The sequence below is a fragment of the Gavia stellata genome, chromosome 20 (assembly GCF_030936135.1).
Source record: "Gavia stellata isolate bGavSte3 chromosome 20, bGavSte3.hap2, whole genome shotgun sequence".
In the NCBI taxonomy this organism is placed as follows: domain Eukaryota; kingdom Metazoa; phylum Chordata; class Aves; order Gaviiformes; family Gaviidae; genus Gavia; species Gavia stellata.
The window spans coordinates 9,944,507-9,961,555 of record NC_082613.1 but is presented as its reverse complement, the minus strand read 5'-3'; the positions used below and the strand labels follow the sequence as shown (position 1 = coordinate 9,961,555).

At 36.7% G+C, this 17,049-nt stretch overlaps 1 protein-coding gene across 4 annotated transcripts in view; it reads left to right on the top strand.

The window, feature by feature from the left end:
* The window catches only part of STAU1 (staufen double-stranded RNA binding protein 1), a 31,877-nt gene extending 15,985 nt beyond the window's left edge, over positions 1-15,892 (top strand). Inside the window, exons 7-17 of one of the 4 annotated variants that reach the window (XM_059827444.1) lie at positions 365-530; positions 6,078-6,176; positions 7,515-7,727; positions 8,297-8,440; positions 9,278-9,424; positions 10,143-10,215; positions 10,603-10,922; positions 11,679-11,801; positions 13,349-13,434; positions 13,534-13,581; positions 14,067-15,892. In XM_059827444.1, coding sequence (XP_059683427.1) covers positions 365-530; positions 6,078-6,176; positions 7,515-7,727; positions 8,297-8,440; positions 9,278-9,424; positions 10,143-10,215; positions 10,603-10,922; positions 11,679-11,801; positions 13,349-13,434; positions 13,534-13,581; positions 14,067-14,154 — 1,507 coding nt within the window. In that variant the 3' untranslated portion in view covers positions 14,155-15,892. Of the gene's footprint in view, positions 1-364; positions 531-6,077; positions 6,177-7,496; positions 7,728-8,296; positions 8,441-9,277; positions 9,425-10,142; positions 10,216-10,602; positions 10,923-11,678; positions 11,802-13,348; positions 13,435-13,533; positions 13,582-14,066 lie in introns of all 4 variants that reach the window. The other 3 variants (XM_059827445.1, XM_059827443.1, XM_059827446.1) reach the window with 3 other exon arrangements.
* The last annotated feature ends 1,157 nt before the right edge of the window (positions 15,893-17,049 follow it).

The following is a 17,049-nucleotide window of genomic DNA, read 5'->3' as shown; positions in this document are numbered from 1 at the left end:
CTTTTTCTAAAAGTATTTAAATTACAGCTTCAGTTTAAAGAATTTTATATGAGCATAGGAATTGAGAATTCAAAACTTACTGGACTACCAAGTCTATAAAAGCATAGTTACATTGTCTTTCTCTTTTCTAGTTGGTAAGAAACATTTTCATATTGGAAAACAAGAACTGTTGATACTCTGTTTCAAAGGTCTTTCCCGAAAATCTTTTAAACTTTAAATAAAAATTGGGCTTTTTCATACTCGTGCTTCGGTGCTGAGTTGTGGTTGCTGATATCCAATAAATTCATCCACTTATAACTTGTATACTGTTTCTGTTTACTTTGTAGGCCAAACTATTTGCTTATTTAAATCTCTCTCTTTGCAGGTACTTTTACCCATTTCCTGTTGGGCCCTTACTTTATCAAGTTGAGCTTTCAATTGGAGGGCAGCAGTTTCATGGGAAAGGAAGAACAAGACAAGCTGCTAAGCATGATGCAGCTGCTAAAGCACTGAAAGTTCTGCAGAATGAGCCCTTGCCTGAGAAACCAGAGGTGGGAATTAATCTTAGTGTTGTAAACATAAATTGCTATGAAAAACCTAGATATTGTTGCAGATTTTCCCCTAATTGAGGGGAAGATGACAACTGTGAAATTTAATTCTGTGTAGTAGTGTTGTCCTACTTGTGTCAATAGAAACACTTTGATTTAAAATCATAAATTTCTATGGAACTAGAGTTTTCCCAAATTAAGTTATATTAATCCTTTTGCTGTCATATTTTTCCACAGCAATGCTATAGACCTCTGTCAGATATGAGCACTGGAAGCATAGATAGGAACTAATATCTTACCAGGTACAGATTGTATACAAACTGCTGAAGAAGTGTGTAAATGGGGTACTTGCATTCTAGTATGGGCAATGTAGAAATTGCATGGGGTTTGCTTCCTGGGCAAAAGTCATACATGATTTTTGAAAGAACCATGGAAGTTCTAGAAGAGCAGGAAGTTCATGGAACTAGTAAACTCGTACATACATTTTGATATGAATATAAGAAGCAAATTTTTATCCCTCCATATATTTATGGCTGCCCAGCACTTTCATTTCCAAGACTCTGTTACTGGTTTTTCTTTTTCATGCTTTTTTGTTAAGTTGCTTAGGCAGACGGTCTCATTGTGCGCACACGAGGTACTCGTACCTCCTGGGGCTGGCTGACTGCGTGCACCCTCTTCGTCTGTCTTGGCTGACTGCTTTGGTCAAAGACTACTACAAAGAGTGTATTTAGTCTTTCCTTTATGGGCTCGTTATACCTGTCTGAGTTATGAGGGCTTGAAGTTAGAACTATTGATGTACTCCATGCTGGCATCTAGATCATGTTGAGGAGGAGGCCATGCAATACAAACCTAGAAGCGAGAGAGACTGGGACATTGCCAGAGAGGTGAGGAAGAGGAGGTGGAGGTTAGACTGATAACTTACAATCTGGGGAGCATGAGAACTTGCAGGATACAGAGTCTGGCTATGCGCTGAGAAAGAAGGAAAATGAAGAATTGGGCAAGAAGGTAACAAGGGGTCTCAGACTGGGGAAAAAAAATAGCTGGGAACTACCAGGAACAGCAGAGCAAGAGAGCTGAGGAAATGTGTTGTGAAACCAAGGGACATTGAGTTAAAACTTCCAAGTGTGTTTGTGGGAGACGGCATTGCTCAGATAATTAGGCAAAAACACTGGATCTGATGGTTCAGGGAAGAGGCCTAGGAGGCACTGATGGTAGTGGTTCAGGTAACAGAAGGCTCTCCTGGAGGAATGTAGGTTACTGAATGATGGAGGCTACTAAGAGTCAAGGGATTACAAATGCTATCGGGGAGAAGAGAGTGGTGCTGGGAATAAAAGCTGAAAGAGCGAAGATGAGTTCTCCACTGAAATCTAGAACTGGTGATAGGCAGAGTGTGGTCAGGGACAAGCTGGAGGTCTTCACGCAGGAAACGTCAAGCCTGAGGGGGATGTTCCCCTTCAGTGCAGGGGACCCCCAAATTCCTGAGTATTGTCATTCTGTGTCAGTGATGCATAACATCCTCTTTTTGCACTCACCCTCGTAAAAGATAACCTACTGTCATCAGCTATTTTTCCACCTCAGGTGGCAAAGTTCTGCGTACTGGACCCAAGGAGTCCAACTCTGCAAAAATAAGCTCATATGTAACTGAATTTTTTTTCTGTTCACTTTTTTAGAAATGCTTCTGTACAAGTGACTGAATATTTATAGAGTTGTGTTTGAGTAATGTGAGGTCTTCAGAACAAACACTGCAATTGTCTTTGCATGACCACATATCCTTTTCTGTAGTATGTCTCATTCAGTGTAAGGGGTGTAAATTGAGAGGTAAAGGAAGTAAACCTACAGAGTCTCTTCTTTTTCTCCTTTTTTAAGGACATAAGGGAAATGCTATTGGGAATGATGCAAGAGATTGCAAGAAGGGGGAATTATTTTTATGAATAAAACTGTTGCAAGCTTGCTGGGAGCTGAATGCTGTCTTGACCCTGCTATACATATGCTGGGCAAGTCACTTAAACTTTCCCGAGAAACATGCATTTTTCATTTTATTTTTTTTTTATATTTATGTTTGACTTGCCTACAAAATGAACAGTAAGAAATGCAACTATGCTTAAGGAGAGCAATCCTTTGAACTGAGAGTACTGTTTTATAATAAGTACTCAGATAAATCAGATCTTTAATTTAAAGTTTGGTACTTAAATGCTAAGTTCATTAATGTTTGTGGCTTTCAAATATTGTAGTTTTAGGAACGTCTGAGGGAATTGCTGTTTTTGTAACAGCGTTTTGCACTAGACAAGATGAAGATAAAATAAGGAAGATTTTACCACTAAGTGAGCACTGTTCGTTCTTGCATTCAGTGAGGCAAGGTCCTTGGAGGGTACCGTAGTGTAAGGTCGTAAGAGATGCTATTATAATGCATGTATGCAATGGAGGCAAATTAAGATTTCACAAGGAGACATAATCCTGATACTTCCTACTTGTCATTTGATGTTGCCAGTAATTTTCCTTTTAAATGTAGTTATTTTTGTGTATCCCATTTGTGCATGTGTGTAAACAGAATATTTTTAAGTTTTAGCTCTTGTATTTGGGGGGGTAATTTTGTAAATTATTTTTATTTTACCAATGTTTATATTTACAGGATTTTATTGTATTTTTAAATTAGAATATATTCAGTGCTTAAGATGAAATCATCGAATAAAATAATTTGAATTAAGGGTAAGAATGACTATTTCCCACACCTTCTCAGACTGCAAATCTAGAAGCACGTGGCAGGAAAAAAATCTAATAATACTAGCTTTCAACTGGACAAAGCCCTGCCTGAACCACCCAATTTAATTTTAAAGTCTGCTCTGCTTTGAGTGGGAGGCTGTAGTGGGAGATCTCCAAAGGACCCTTCCAACCTAAATTGGTCTGATTTGCAGTTAAGACACACTGACAAAGTTGCAGTATGGGGTTACTTTGCATAATCAAAGATGAGATGATAAAGCATCGATTTAAAGCTTAGAAAACGTGGAAAGCTATGCTTTCTAGCACAATTCTTCGACAGAAAGTCTAACTTTTGCCTGAAAATACTAAAACCAGAATTGCTTCTGTTTTTTGCCAGCTTAGTTGGTAAATATCAGCTGCTCTTTATACCCTTAACATGGAAGAAAATAGTCAGACTGATAGCTGTGTTGAAATCAATGTAGTTCCAAACAGCAACTCCACTGGTTTTCATTGTTTGCTTATAAGCAGTCTTTGAGGAAGTGCATGTTGAAAAAGTTCCTAGAAAAGGGCGAATCCCTCTTAAAGGAGTATATTACTTTTGCAGTTTGCTTGGGAGTTTTTTAATCTAGCACTTTGTTTCCTTTTGTAACTGTTTTTTTCACTTGTTAGAGATGGATTTGAACAATTTGATGAGAGCTAAGAGTGATAAATGCTTATATTCGTGGTCTCATTCTGCTTTAGGGGCATAGATTCCTTGGAGAGTTTAGTCTATGCACACATGCAAACTACTTTAAAAGCAGACTTTACAGATCAACTGCCTTGAGGTGTGCAGGGAAAGAAGGAGGGAGAGCGTGTGTGTATGATTACTTTTGATTTATAAAATAAACTGATCCAGAACTCAAGTAGAGGCAAAATAATTGGTAAAATAGCTATAGTCTGTTAATTGTTACTTTGCTATTAATTTACTCTTTTTTGGTACTTCAATACCTTTATCTGTGTTTTACACCGTGTGAACAGACTTGGAATATGTCAAGAATATACACCATAATATAGCAAATAATTGCATGCTATTTATTTGTATTCTCTTGAAAGGATATTAAATGGGAAAAATGTAATCAAATAAAGAGAAGTTCTGGTCACCTTTGCAAGGAAGAATGTTGGCATTTAAAAAACTAGAATATATCTGAAATAATAAGGAGGGGAAGAATATTTGTAATTAAAGTGATTGTGGTAATGTTTTGACAGTAAGGGTAGTGACAGATCATTCTTAGAGATGCTGGTAGTAAACTTGCTGTAACATCTAGACCATAATAAAATAAGACCGTAGTAGTTAAAATATTTTTTCTGGGTATGTGATGCTATTCCTTTTGAACTTACCAATTGCATTTGAAATAGGTTTTAGAATATGATGATCAAGACTTTTGACTCCTGTATTCAATCTTGGTTTTGCCAATTTTTACCTGCGTTGTGCCTTCTGCTGAGGTATAGTATGGTTCCTCTAGTGTAGGTGTTGCCTCCACGTTCCTCATGCAGTCTAATGCACGGTGCATCTACCTCACTCCTGTGGGAGTGGTGCCATCATGTGGTCTCAGTTTTTGCAGACCTGAAGATTGCTCTGTGTACACCTCCACGTAGAGGTTGGAGACTGGATGTAGTAGTGGGATCAGAAGTATCAGATGTTATCATTGCAAAAGGATGTTGGGCTACAGGTGCTCTTCTGAAATGTTTGCAACTTGAACCTAAAATGCAAGGTCATCCCGTAAGAACAGTGTCAAATCTGATGGGACAGTGGGAGGAGTGAAAACCACAGACTTAATTTTACTCATATTTTGTTGTGAGATGGGAAGAGGCTGCTTTAAGTGGTGGAAAAAAAGATTTCCTTCATGTTTTAATCTAACTTTTAGTAACAAACATTGGGGATGCTTGCTACCATCAGAAATATTTTTAATCAATGAGAGCTCTCTAGCATATTTCTGCTGCTCCAATAAATTATTTAAATAATTTTTGTTACGTGGTTGCATAACTAGTATTATGGCATGATATAATTGGTGAAATTGTTGCTATTCATCTTTATCATAATCTTTCCAATATCACTGCTGGACACTTAGTCTTAAAATTTCTCTATTACTGTTACCATGCCTCTTAGTTCATGTTGATCCCAACATCAGTGAAGACATTTTTGGAATCACAATCAAAATTTTACCTGGAGATACGTAGAAGTGCCTGTAGGTAAGCTTCACCTGGCACTGCTGTCCTCCTAGCAGGTGTAAGTTCTCAGAGATGTACACCATTTGATTTAAGGCAAGTTCCTGATAGTGTGTTCTTCAGATGAGACAAAAATCTGTAGGTGACACACTTACAAGGGAGCATGTAAGACAGGATGATGCCAGGGTCTAATTAGCCATCCTTTATTCACATTGGTCCCATTCTCAGAATCTTTATTTTTCCTGCCCTTTCTCTTATCTGATACTGTCTTAGTGCTTTTGGTACAAATGTCCAATCAGCATATGAAAATTGTATTTCATAAAGGTACTTCCATTTGGAAATCAGTTCATTTAACACTTCAGTTTGTTTTTCTATAAATAGATTTTTAAACCTATTGGCCCTTATTCCATTTGTTCTTTCCTGTAACGAGCACATGAATATATGAAGGTTTGCTAGCTTTTACACATACACCTTAAATGAGCTTCTTAAGTTTCAATTCTGTAGTATGTGTGCAGCCTTTCTACACATTCACGTAAAATGGCAGTAAAGGTTAGACTACTTAAAATTTTGAGAGTTCAGTAAACTGGTTGGATGGATAAAATTCAATTTAATAGGATCTTTATTTTAAATAGAGTATGCTTCTTTTAGGTTAACGGAAAAGAACCAGATGATGAAAATCTCAATAAATCTGAAATAAGCCAAGTTTTTGAGATTGCACTTAAAAGGAACTTGCCTGTGAATTTTGAGGTATGTTTATTTTACAAGCTCTAGATTTGTTTTTATTAGACTATTAAGGGTACACATTAAGTTGAGTCTCTTCTAGATAACCCAAACAACTGACTTTTAACATGTCTTGTTAGTTGTGAATACACTCTTACCTTTGACAGTCACCCTGATTGTCTCGGAGTTTATATGGTAAAATGAAGAAAAATCCACCTGTTCACAGATTTATGCACTAAAATCATAACATGAGTGAACAGCTACGCTGTGGTTGTCTGTGCAATCTTTTTTCCAAGCTTTTTGAAAAATCAGTATTAGAGTGAAGAAACAAAACACAGCCCCACATGGTTAGAACATCGAAGTGCAGAGTCGAGGCAAAAGAGTATAGCTCACTCTGAAAGACATTTATGGAAGTATTTGCTTAATTAAGCACTGATGTGGACTACCCGCAAGTTGCAGGATCTCACAAATAGGTTTCTTTTCTTGCCATGAGGTGACCTCATGTGCATCTTGCTTTCCTTTCCCTTTGGCCTGGCTGCTTGCTGCCTCTTTGCCCCTCCTTGATCGTTTTAGTTATCTTAAATCAGTAGCTTCCATAGGAGCATCTCTGTTTCATTAAAATATTAATTTATCATGCTGCTTTCTTGAGCTGGCAGAGTAACATTTAAGTCAACTGTCTGAATTATAGTAAGAAAACACAATGTTGTGTAACTGAATTGCTTCTAAAACTGTTCTATGAAATTTTACATGAAGCTTTCAATTATTGCAGATTAGCCTGAGCATCACTGGTAAAAATATACTGTCACACAAAGCCAGTTGTGGGTGGAAGTTCTTAATTCATTCTTACTTTTTGACTTTATGGATATTTTGAAGTATGATGTGTTATGAATGGAGTTAAAAGACTAAATCGGTAGTAAGCAGCTATCTTTTAGATGTCTCCAGAGTTCTTGATTTTTGAACTAAAATGCTGGATCCTAAAGAATTGCTTTCTCTGTAATGTTCTATTACCGTAACATGATGTATTTAATGAGGTGATGTTAACTGTGTGGAAGTACACAATGATGAAATAGAACAGTCATATATTAATATTGAAAGAGTAAATCAGTAAATTAAATAAAATGGGTTAATGACAAATGTAAATACTGTTTATTGCTTGCTGCATCTGATCTTTTTAAAGTATGTGTTTATTTGGGTGGGATTTTGTTATTAGAGTGAGTATGATTTACATCTCTACTTTCTGGATTGTATGAGAATCTAAAATCTCTTTATCCGTAGTTCTTGAGAGAAGTTTGCTATAAACAATGTGCCCTACCATTTTTAATAAATGTTTATCACGCTTTCACTCAGTTTTTCCCTCTGAAACAGGTGACCAAGGAAAGTGGTCCTCCCCATATGAAGAGCTTTGTAACCAAGGTGTCAGTTGGAGAATTCATGGGTGAAGGTGAAGGAAAGAGCAAGAAGATCTCAAAGAAAAATGCTGCAATAGCAGTCCTAGAAGAACTGAAAAAACTGCCACCTCTTCCTACAGTGGAGAAAATGAAGCCACGAATCAAAAAGAAAACAAAGTCAATAGTGAAGGTAAGAGACAAACAAATTGGAAATCTGACTATTTTAAATAATCATCAGATGAGAGACGTTTCTGAGTTAATTATAAACACTCTTCAACTGCTCAACATTTATCAGCAGTCTGGCACTACAAATGAAATGATGTTTTGCTCCCACTCTAAATGGGGTTCTGACACCACTTTTACAACAGCTATCGGTAAATTCAAGGTGAAAGAGAAACCTTATAAAAGAATCAGTGGCACATAAAAATCAAGCTCTGATTTTCAAGCCTTAGACTTTACAGCTTTGGGTTTTGCGTGATTTTGCTTGTGCAAATTCTCCTGCAAGCCTGTCCCTCCTGACATAGCAGGATTAGAACTTGTAAAACTGTTACCAGTGGTAGGTTATATGTGGTCAACTGTGACAGCAGAGCCAAATAAATTGAGTGTTTCTCTTCAGCTGTGACAGTGTTTCATTAAGCAACTTTTATTTCAGTGTTTTTAAATTCTAGAGATGAATGAATTCAGTGGCACGCTGCATTTTGTCTATTAAACCAAGTATTCACAAATTTTGGCTTATTTCCTAAACATTGTTCTAAATAGCTGCAAACAAGTCCAGAATATGGTCAAGGAATGAATCCCATTAGCAGACTTGCCCAGATACAGCAGGCCAAGAAAGAGAAGGAACCAGAGTACATGCTCATCACAGAACGTGGTCTTCCAAGGCGCAGGGAATTTGTTATGCAGGTTTGTATGTTAATTTGAGAAATCTAGTTGCATGGCTGTGATATGGTTTTTTTTTTGGCTTATGGCAATCAGGTTGTCATGATGATATACAAAGTTAACAGGATTATGGCCAAATTTCCATGAAATTTATTAAGAAAATACCTAGTGGGCTACATTCAAGGAAGATAAAGGTTCAAGAAAAGTGATCTGAATCATGTTTAAAAAAAAATTGCATAAGGCACCAGAAGGCTATGTTGTAACTGCCTAATGTTTTAATTAACAGGAATATTAATATTCTGTTAAGAGATACTGAGCTGCTTATATTTTGTAATGTAGGATTTATTAACATGAACCTGGGTATCCTTCATTTCCTCCTTCCTCTTGAGTTTTTGTGTGTTGCTTTAGAGTGCAGTACTTTCTTCACTCTGCATTGCAAATCCCAACAGTAGTATTTTTAATACTGATTATCTGTTAGCCCGTAATAATTAAGTGCGTTCTCCAGATCTCTCTCATATCCTGGCCAAGATAGGAAAGTTAGTTGCTTTCTTTCCGTTACATTACTAAATTTGCTAAACCTGTAACTTCAGCTTGGAAAATTCGTTTGCTGTGATACCAGTTTTGAGCATTTAGGCTGTTGCCAAGGTGAGATGATGAAATATAGTTGTTTGTGTGACTTCTGTTTAGGTTTTTTGTGCTTGGAGGCCAATGATCATTGATAATAAATGATAACTTGCTTAGAATAATGATCACTTGAACTATTTTGTCACTCATAGTGTGCTCAAGACACAGATCACTAATAAGTGAATCCTTATAATACTGTTTAAGAATTTATTTGGTTTTACTTCCTCTTTTGTCCAGGTGAAAGTTGGTGTACACACAGCTGAAGGAATGGGCACGAACAAAAAAGTTGCTAAACGCAATGCAGCTGAAAATATGTTGGAACTTTTAGGTTTCAAAGTCCCTCAACCTCAGCCTCCAAAGCCAGCATTAAAGACAGAAGAGAAGGTAAGAGTCTTTAAAAATAAACCGCTGTTTGGTACTATGGCAAAAGTTGAGTTGAAACGATAGCAGCTTTGCAAGGCACTAACAGGGTAGTAAATTCATGCTCTCTGCCTTAGCCAGGGCAGAAACACGTCACTGAGGTGACTGTTCTCTAAGTAATAGTGCATTTTGGATACATGAAGGTTTCAATTTTGCAAGTAAATCAAAGTCTCATCAGAAGGCTAAATAAATGTATTTCTTCTTTATAGAATGGCTCAGAATCTGTGATAAATGATGTATTTGGTCTTAGAAGCTTGCGGACACGTAGGTTATAGGACTTTGTGGTAGCAATAGTTTTACATAGCCTTATCAAAAGCTTGTTACAGGTCTCTTTCTTTGGTGGGTCCCTTAGCAGGGAAAGAGCCTTGCATTCTCCTGTTGATTCAGCAGATATTACCAGGGAGTTAAAATAGCAAGTCTGGTTTTAATTTTCTCCTTTTTCATGCATATGCTCGTTTGTGTCCGGTACGTTGTCCTCAGCAATAGTAACTAATGTTAGTTTAACTGGCTTTATTATGGTATCAAGTTCTCAGTGTCTGTGTTCTTAATACCACTTCACTAGTCTGTAGATACAAATGTTGAGTAGTCAGATCACCTACATCTTGAAAACTGTAAAACTTGCTGGGGGGGGAAGTTTTAAGGGGATATTGTGGGTTTGGCTTTTTTTCCTTTTATTTTTAAGACACCAGTGAAGAAACCAGGTGATGGAAGAAAAGTAACCTTCTTTGAGCCGGGCTCTGAAGAGACTTCAACTAGTAAGTAACCTTCCTGAAAGAAGTGTGGCCCTGTTGGCACGTTTGTCTATGCAAGATATATTTCTCAGTCCCTTCAATAGTGCCATTTAACACACTGTGATGAGCAGAGGTGTGCAGCTGCTGGCCTGCAGACTAAACCTACCCCCTGGGAGGTCTTTGTTCACTGAATCATTTATTCAATAAGCAAACCCTGTCTTGATGATGCCGAATTTCTGACCCAGCAGAGGTGAATCAAGCTCGCTAAGTTTCTTAGTGTTTCAAATGCCATTTGAAACAAATTATTTTTTTCAAAAGTGGCTTTTGATGCCTGTGTGTGCCTTCATGTGCCTGCAGAAGGCCTCACAGAAGTAGCTAGCATCTGTTTAGTATGTAACTCTCTCTTCTCAGGTAATAAAGAAGATGAGTTTAGGATGCCTTATCTCAGCCATCAGCAGCTTCCTGCTGGAATTCTTCCCATGGTCCCTGAGGTTGCACAAGCTGTAGGAGCCAATCAAGGACACCACACCAAAGAGTTCAATAGGGCAGCCCCAAATCCTGCCAAGGCTACAGTAACAGCAATGATTGCTAGAGAGCTATTGTATGGTGGTACTTCTCCTACTGCTGAGACCATATTAAAGAATAACAACTCATCAGGCCACGTACCCCACGGACCACTTACTAGGCCCTCTGAGCAGCTGGACTATCTTTCCAACGTTCAAGGAATCCAGGTAAATGTTCAGTCAGCTTTGCAAGATTTCTTCCAAAGCTATCCACACTGGCCTAACCTATTGTTTGTTCTAAAGCTTTTTAGTTCTGCTGGTGACTGATGTATTCTGAGGCTGCTTGTTAAGCTGGAATTCATGTAAATGTTTTACTTTACCTATGAAACATACTGAATTTTACAGCTTTTTTTATTTAGTTTTCAAATGTGCATTTCTGTACTGCAGCCCCAGCCTTAATTCAATACTACTCTGAAGTCTTGGAAGAATAAAATTGAAAGTAACATTTTCTGAAAATTGCCATGATGTATGAACGTAATATGAACTTGAACTTGGCTGATCTGAAAAAAAATTTAAAAATAATCTTTCATACATTAACATTTGCTGTAAGCTGTGTATTTTCTTGTCTTTGGTCCCTTTAATCAGAATTGCATATAAGTTCCTATATTAATACGTTAAAGGAGCTCAGTGGATTAAAAAGTATAATAGGGAAAAGTTTAAATGCAGATAGCTATGATCAGAATAAAGGTCCCAGCAACAATCATTACTACATACCCACTTTTATTCAGAAGGCTTGCAGAGCTCTCATGATTACTAAAGAACATTGCAAGTGAAGTCAAACTTCAAAGTAAACGGTTCTACTGGCTGACAGGATGATTAAAAGTAAGGTTCAGCTTCATATATTGGCAAATAATCTGTAGCTGTAGTGATATATTTACTGTACTTGCTTAACTGAAAAGAATTAAATCCTTCTCTTTCCTTCAGGTTGAATATAAAGACTTTCCAAAAAATAACAAGAATGAGTTTGTATCTCTTATAAACTGTTCCTCTCAGCCACCACTGATCAGCCATGGAATTGGAAAGGATGTAGAATCTTGCCACGATATGGTATGATGAATATTCCTGAAATGCTTTCTCTTTGGCCTTCAGTGAGCTAAGGGATACAGCGGATAGATGAAGGTTTCATATTCCTGCTGGATAGCAATGAATTAAATGCTGTACAATTCCCTGGCTAATTTTTGTCTAATATTTTTCAGGTTGCTGAAATAATTGATTAATAATATCAGAATCTAATCTAAATAACTGTTAACATGCTGAATATATACTCACAATTTTGGTCTACAAAAAATGCATTTGATTTATCTTGATAGTATTTGCATGAGCACGTATTAAAGAAAATGTATGAAAAGGAACTTTTAAAACATAAGATCGTATCAGCTTATTTTCTGTAACAGAATGTGCTGTTATTTCATTGGGAACTGTAATACTTGGGTTCACGTTACCAGACTTTCTGCTGGAACGGAATCCAAAATGGAAGAAATGCAATTCACCATTAGATAGCAGGAGACACTCTAAATTTGTTAAGCTCCCTTTATAAATAAGATCTTTTATTCACAGTACCTGAAATATTTCTTTGTGAAAGAAAATGAGTCTTCAAGACTGTAAACTGTAAGGGACTTGTCTATAAAAGACATTACATATTGCTAACAATATGTACACAGTCTACTATAATTTGAAAAGAGTGTCATTCTTTTGGTATCCAGTGGTGACCCGAGTACTGACTGCAGGCTAAAGTAATAGTTTGCAATATGTAAATACACTTAGGAAAACCTGATTTTACTGATTTTTATACTAAAAAATATTGCAGTAATTTACTAATGGCTATAATTTGATAGAGATTTCTTTGATCTTTGCCACTTAATTTTGACATTTTCATACTCATCTCTACATCCTGCTGTAAAGAGCTCCTGTAAGACTAAGCACATGAGTCAGTGCAGTGGGTAGAAGGGGAAAGGACAGCCAGTTCGGAGCTTAAACATTGCGACTGGGCCGACGTGAGAACCTTCCTCTGTTCAGATATTCAGCTTTCGCTAACGCATGTGCCATAACTAATCAGGGATATTCTGAAAAGGTGCGCCTGAAATTGATCTGAATAAAGTTGAAAAAACATTTCAGTTCTCAAAGGAGGTGACTTACTTCTGCATTAGCCATGTCACATTGGCGACTCTTTAAAACAGTCACACGTGCCCTATCTGTGTTGTATTCTTGATTCTTGTGTAACTTGTTTTCTTTTTCTGCGAAGGACTTTTAGGTTCTGTGTATTTTGATGTCCTTTATCTTAAGCTTTGTATGGTTTGAGACATTACTAATTTAGTGTCTTTTTCCTTGATATTAATAGTACTGCTGAATTAATTTTCCCCTATTGCTAAAACAAATGCAATGGGAATCCCCTAGCCACAGCACCATTCTATTGTTTAATGTAGCAAGATTAAATCCTACACCATTGCATTTTTTTCACCATAATTATGCATCTTAAAAGATGTATTACCAAAATTAGAACATTTTCTTTGTTTCAAGTGAGGCCTGGTCCTGCTTTCACTAAATTAATGAAATGGGCTCAGGTTGAATTGCTGAATGTTCTCTCTTCTCTTTAGGCTGCATTGAATATTTTAAAGTTGCTGTCTGAGCTGGACCAACAAACCACAGAGATGCCAAGAACAGGAAATGGACCAATGTCTGTGTGAGTGTGACCCGTTGCCCTTCCCTTGCATTATTGGAAACCTCTAACCCTGTGATGTTCTATTAACAAAGCAAATGTGAGGGTGTTTTTCTTTGCCAGAAAAGTTAAAATGCCAAGGGCTGTTATCTTCTTCAGAAGGATGAGAGGGTAGGGTTTATGATCAAGCTTGCAATTTTCATGTGTCAAATGCAAATTACTAATGGCTGTGATACAGAGCAATTGTTTGTGATCCCTCGGCTTAAACTATTTGTTTACATCTATTTGTAAATAGTGTGACTTTTCAGTCTGTTTAAGTTTTATAGCTGCTCCTGTCTTTCTAGAAATCTTCTGTATGTAAAATGTAAACAACGTATAGGTTTCACAGCTTGCTTTCAGCAGAAACATGGAGGGGTTGCAAATTACTCCCTTTGACCAGAAGAGATGGGAAAAAAGAAATAGTTTAGCCTCTCATTTAGATAATAAGCTGTCAAAATGGTAGAATTAACAAAGTGCTAATTGATTAAAAATGGAGGCCAGTTACATGGAAACAAATTGTTATAGGCACCTCAAATTCTTTGTATCCGATTTAGAAGTATCTTATTCATGGAAATAGTGTTTTATCTCCTAAGTAACAGGTGTTTTCTCACTTGTAGATGTGTGAAACAAGAAATGGAAAGTGACCCTCTCCTCAAACCGGCTAACTCAAACACTTTGGGACAAACACTGGACAGCACTGCCTAAAAAAGGCTTTTGACTGGACCCAAACCCGAAAGCACCAGAGAAAATCAAATGCTTCCTATTAATGTAACCTAACTGTTTTAGAGTGCTACAGTCTTTACAACCTACTGTAGTGTCTAAATCATAACCGTTGCTTTTTCTTCAAACAGTGATAAATTTTTAGTTTCATTATGTTGTTTTGATTGAAATGACACTATAAATTTTTCATTTAAAAGTTTCTTAATTGTATCTAGAACAATAGCACAGTTTAGAAACTTTGTCTTCTGAGACTGACATGTTATCTGTGAACTAACTTGGGAAGATCATATCCATGTATGTGGTTATTTTGTTTTTATTGAAATAGCGAAGTTTCACTGGAAACAAATTGTGTGCCCACCATTTTAAAAAGTCCAATATTTTCGCAAACCTAGTTTAATTACCTAACGGTTGAATGAATTAAAACACTTCAGGAATTTTAAACTTTGTTTGATCATTTTTGTTTAATTTCTAGTTTTCTTGAGTGGGGGGTAGGGGAACTCAAATGCAACATGACTTTAAATGATCTCTGATCTATGTTTTAATTGTGTGTATAGATGGCACACAGCTCACTGCATTACAGGATATGATCTCAGTGTAGTGCATATAAAACCGCAGATTGATTTTCCTTGAGTGCTTTATACTGTTTAATTACATCTCCATGTAGGGCTGAAAAAAATTACCTATGTTTATATATAAACTGTGTTGCTTTTGATGTTGTGTTATTGCGCACTGAACTGTGTGCAATAAAGTTTTTTGCATATGGTCCAGGTAAAGCACGATAGCCTTGCAAGTTAAGTACTGCTTCAGTTCATTGTTTACGCTGGAATTTTTTCTCCCCATGGAATGTAAGTAAAACGTAGTGTTTGTCACCAATAAATGGTAATACTAAATTTTTTTGGTTAATTTATTCTTGTATGCCACTACAGGGGCTGCTTTTTTATAGGATTTGTAATGCTTGTGATATAGTACGGGCAGTATTGTAAAGCTATGGAGTAACTGTACAATGGTTATCAATTACATATAAATAACTACTATTTAGTAATGTGGAGGATGTGAAAACATGGCAAGGTCAAGGAAATTCAAAAGTAATGTGGGTACATTTTGTTATTTGTGCCACAGTGTGTTAGTGTAACTGTATTAATGGGAGCTTAAACTAAAGTTATGATTATGACAAGAAACCTGGCCAACAGGTTGGTATGATTTCAAAGTTTAAGTCTCTACTTTTAAGTTTCCTTGTTTGCTTGTAATTTGAGTCATAACCTTGCCTTGTGCTTAGTAATTTTTGGGGGGTAGTACTTTCAAAACAAAACTTTCCCTCTAGCAACAGAAACTGGCACCATAGACTGGCACATGACAGTGTATCATTTGGATGTGAACTGCGTTCAGTGTGTACTTAACTGGTAATCTGTAGCAGCACTTCCTAAACACCCGTTAGCAGTGCATGTAGTAACTCTTGTCACGGAAAGCAGTTACTGCATATGCTGTGTCTCAAAGCTAAATGTCTCAGCCATTTTATGTGCATTATCAAAAGCAATTGGGCCACATTAACTGCATACCAAATTTTATTGAATCAAGTTGGTTTTGATCGTTATAAGCGCAAAAAACATTGTAAAGTTTGTTTTTTTTTTACATTTGTAGAACTAAAATGCTGTACATTTAAAAATTAAAAGAAACTTGCTAGGCTGAGGCTTTGTATTGCAAATTCTTACAACTTAGGTACTACTTACCAAACAATTTATATTGCAAAATAGGTACCACATGGATAGCGTTGTAAATGGTCTCCCTACCTTTATCCGCTGCTACTTACGAGATTTCTCTTTGGGTGGGACTAGAGCCTATTCTTCCGACTATTTTGCAGCATTCATTTCTTGATAATCCTATGTTTCATATGAACCTTAATTAAGGTATTTTGCCATAGATACCTCTGTTTCAATACTCTTAAATGCATCTGTCATCTTAAAGATGCTATGTAAGAGAAGGTTCTTTTGTCAAAGACCTTGTAATCACAGCCTCATGACGGAAGACTACAGGTCACCATGTGGATTCTAGGTAAACCAAAGTGAGTTCTAGGTGAAACTGTGTTTTTTTTTTCTAGAGCACTACAATCGCTTGCTTTTTCTGTTGTCTCCTCTGTATTTGATGCAGGAAAGGCTAGGAAGAACCTGAAGGGTTTATATGACCCTTTTGTTGAACAGATACTAAAATGTTTTACAAAGAATACAAATACGAGAAAACAGAGGTGAAGGTGAAACTCTCTGACTGCAGTAGTCTAGCAGGCTAGTACTGGTATAAAGCATACATTTTCTGAGTACTTGGAAAGTGCTGTCTGCAAGACACCTCACCTTTTTGGATTCTTTCTTTGAACTTTTTACTTTTGTTTTTGATCTTAAGAAACCTTTTGACTGCAAGTGAAAGAGCTGGAGCTTCTGAATATGAGTATCAGTATACATAAGCTTGGGCTTCATGCCACACCTTTCAGTAATGATCCCATTATAGAAAATTTAAGTATAGGGTCTGTTCCAAAATTACTTTCTCATATTCAGAACTTAATTGGTTAGGGTTGTTCTCCCACAAGCAGATTTTACCATGCATTTTTCTCCCCATTATCTTATTTGACCCTGCTTAAATTACCACAAACATTTTGGTAAATTAATGCATTTTTTCCTGTGTTTCTCCAAAAGTATTTGGCAATATGGCAGTCCTAATCTGAGTGTTCCAGAGTCTGCTGTACATTTAGTAAATTGTGAAATTTTGCACTCAAAATATGCACTTCAGTTCAGCTACAGAGAACTTCCCTTTAATCACCTTCAAATGGGAGTAAGTAAAACATAGTATTTAGTCCAATCCATCAGGCTCGTAACTATTGTGCTAACAACAATT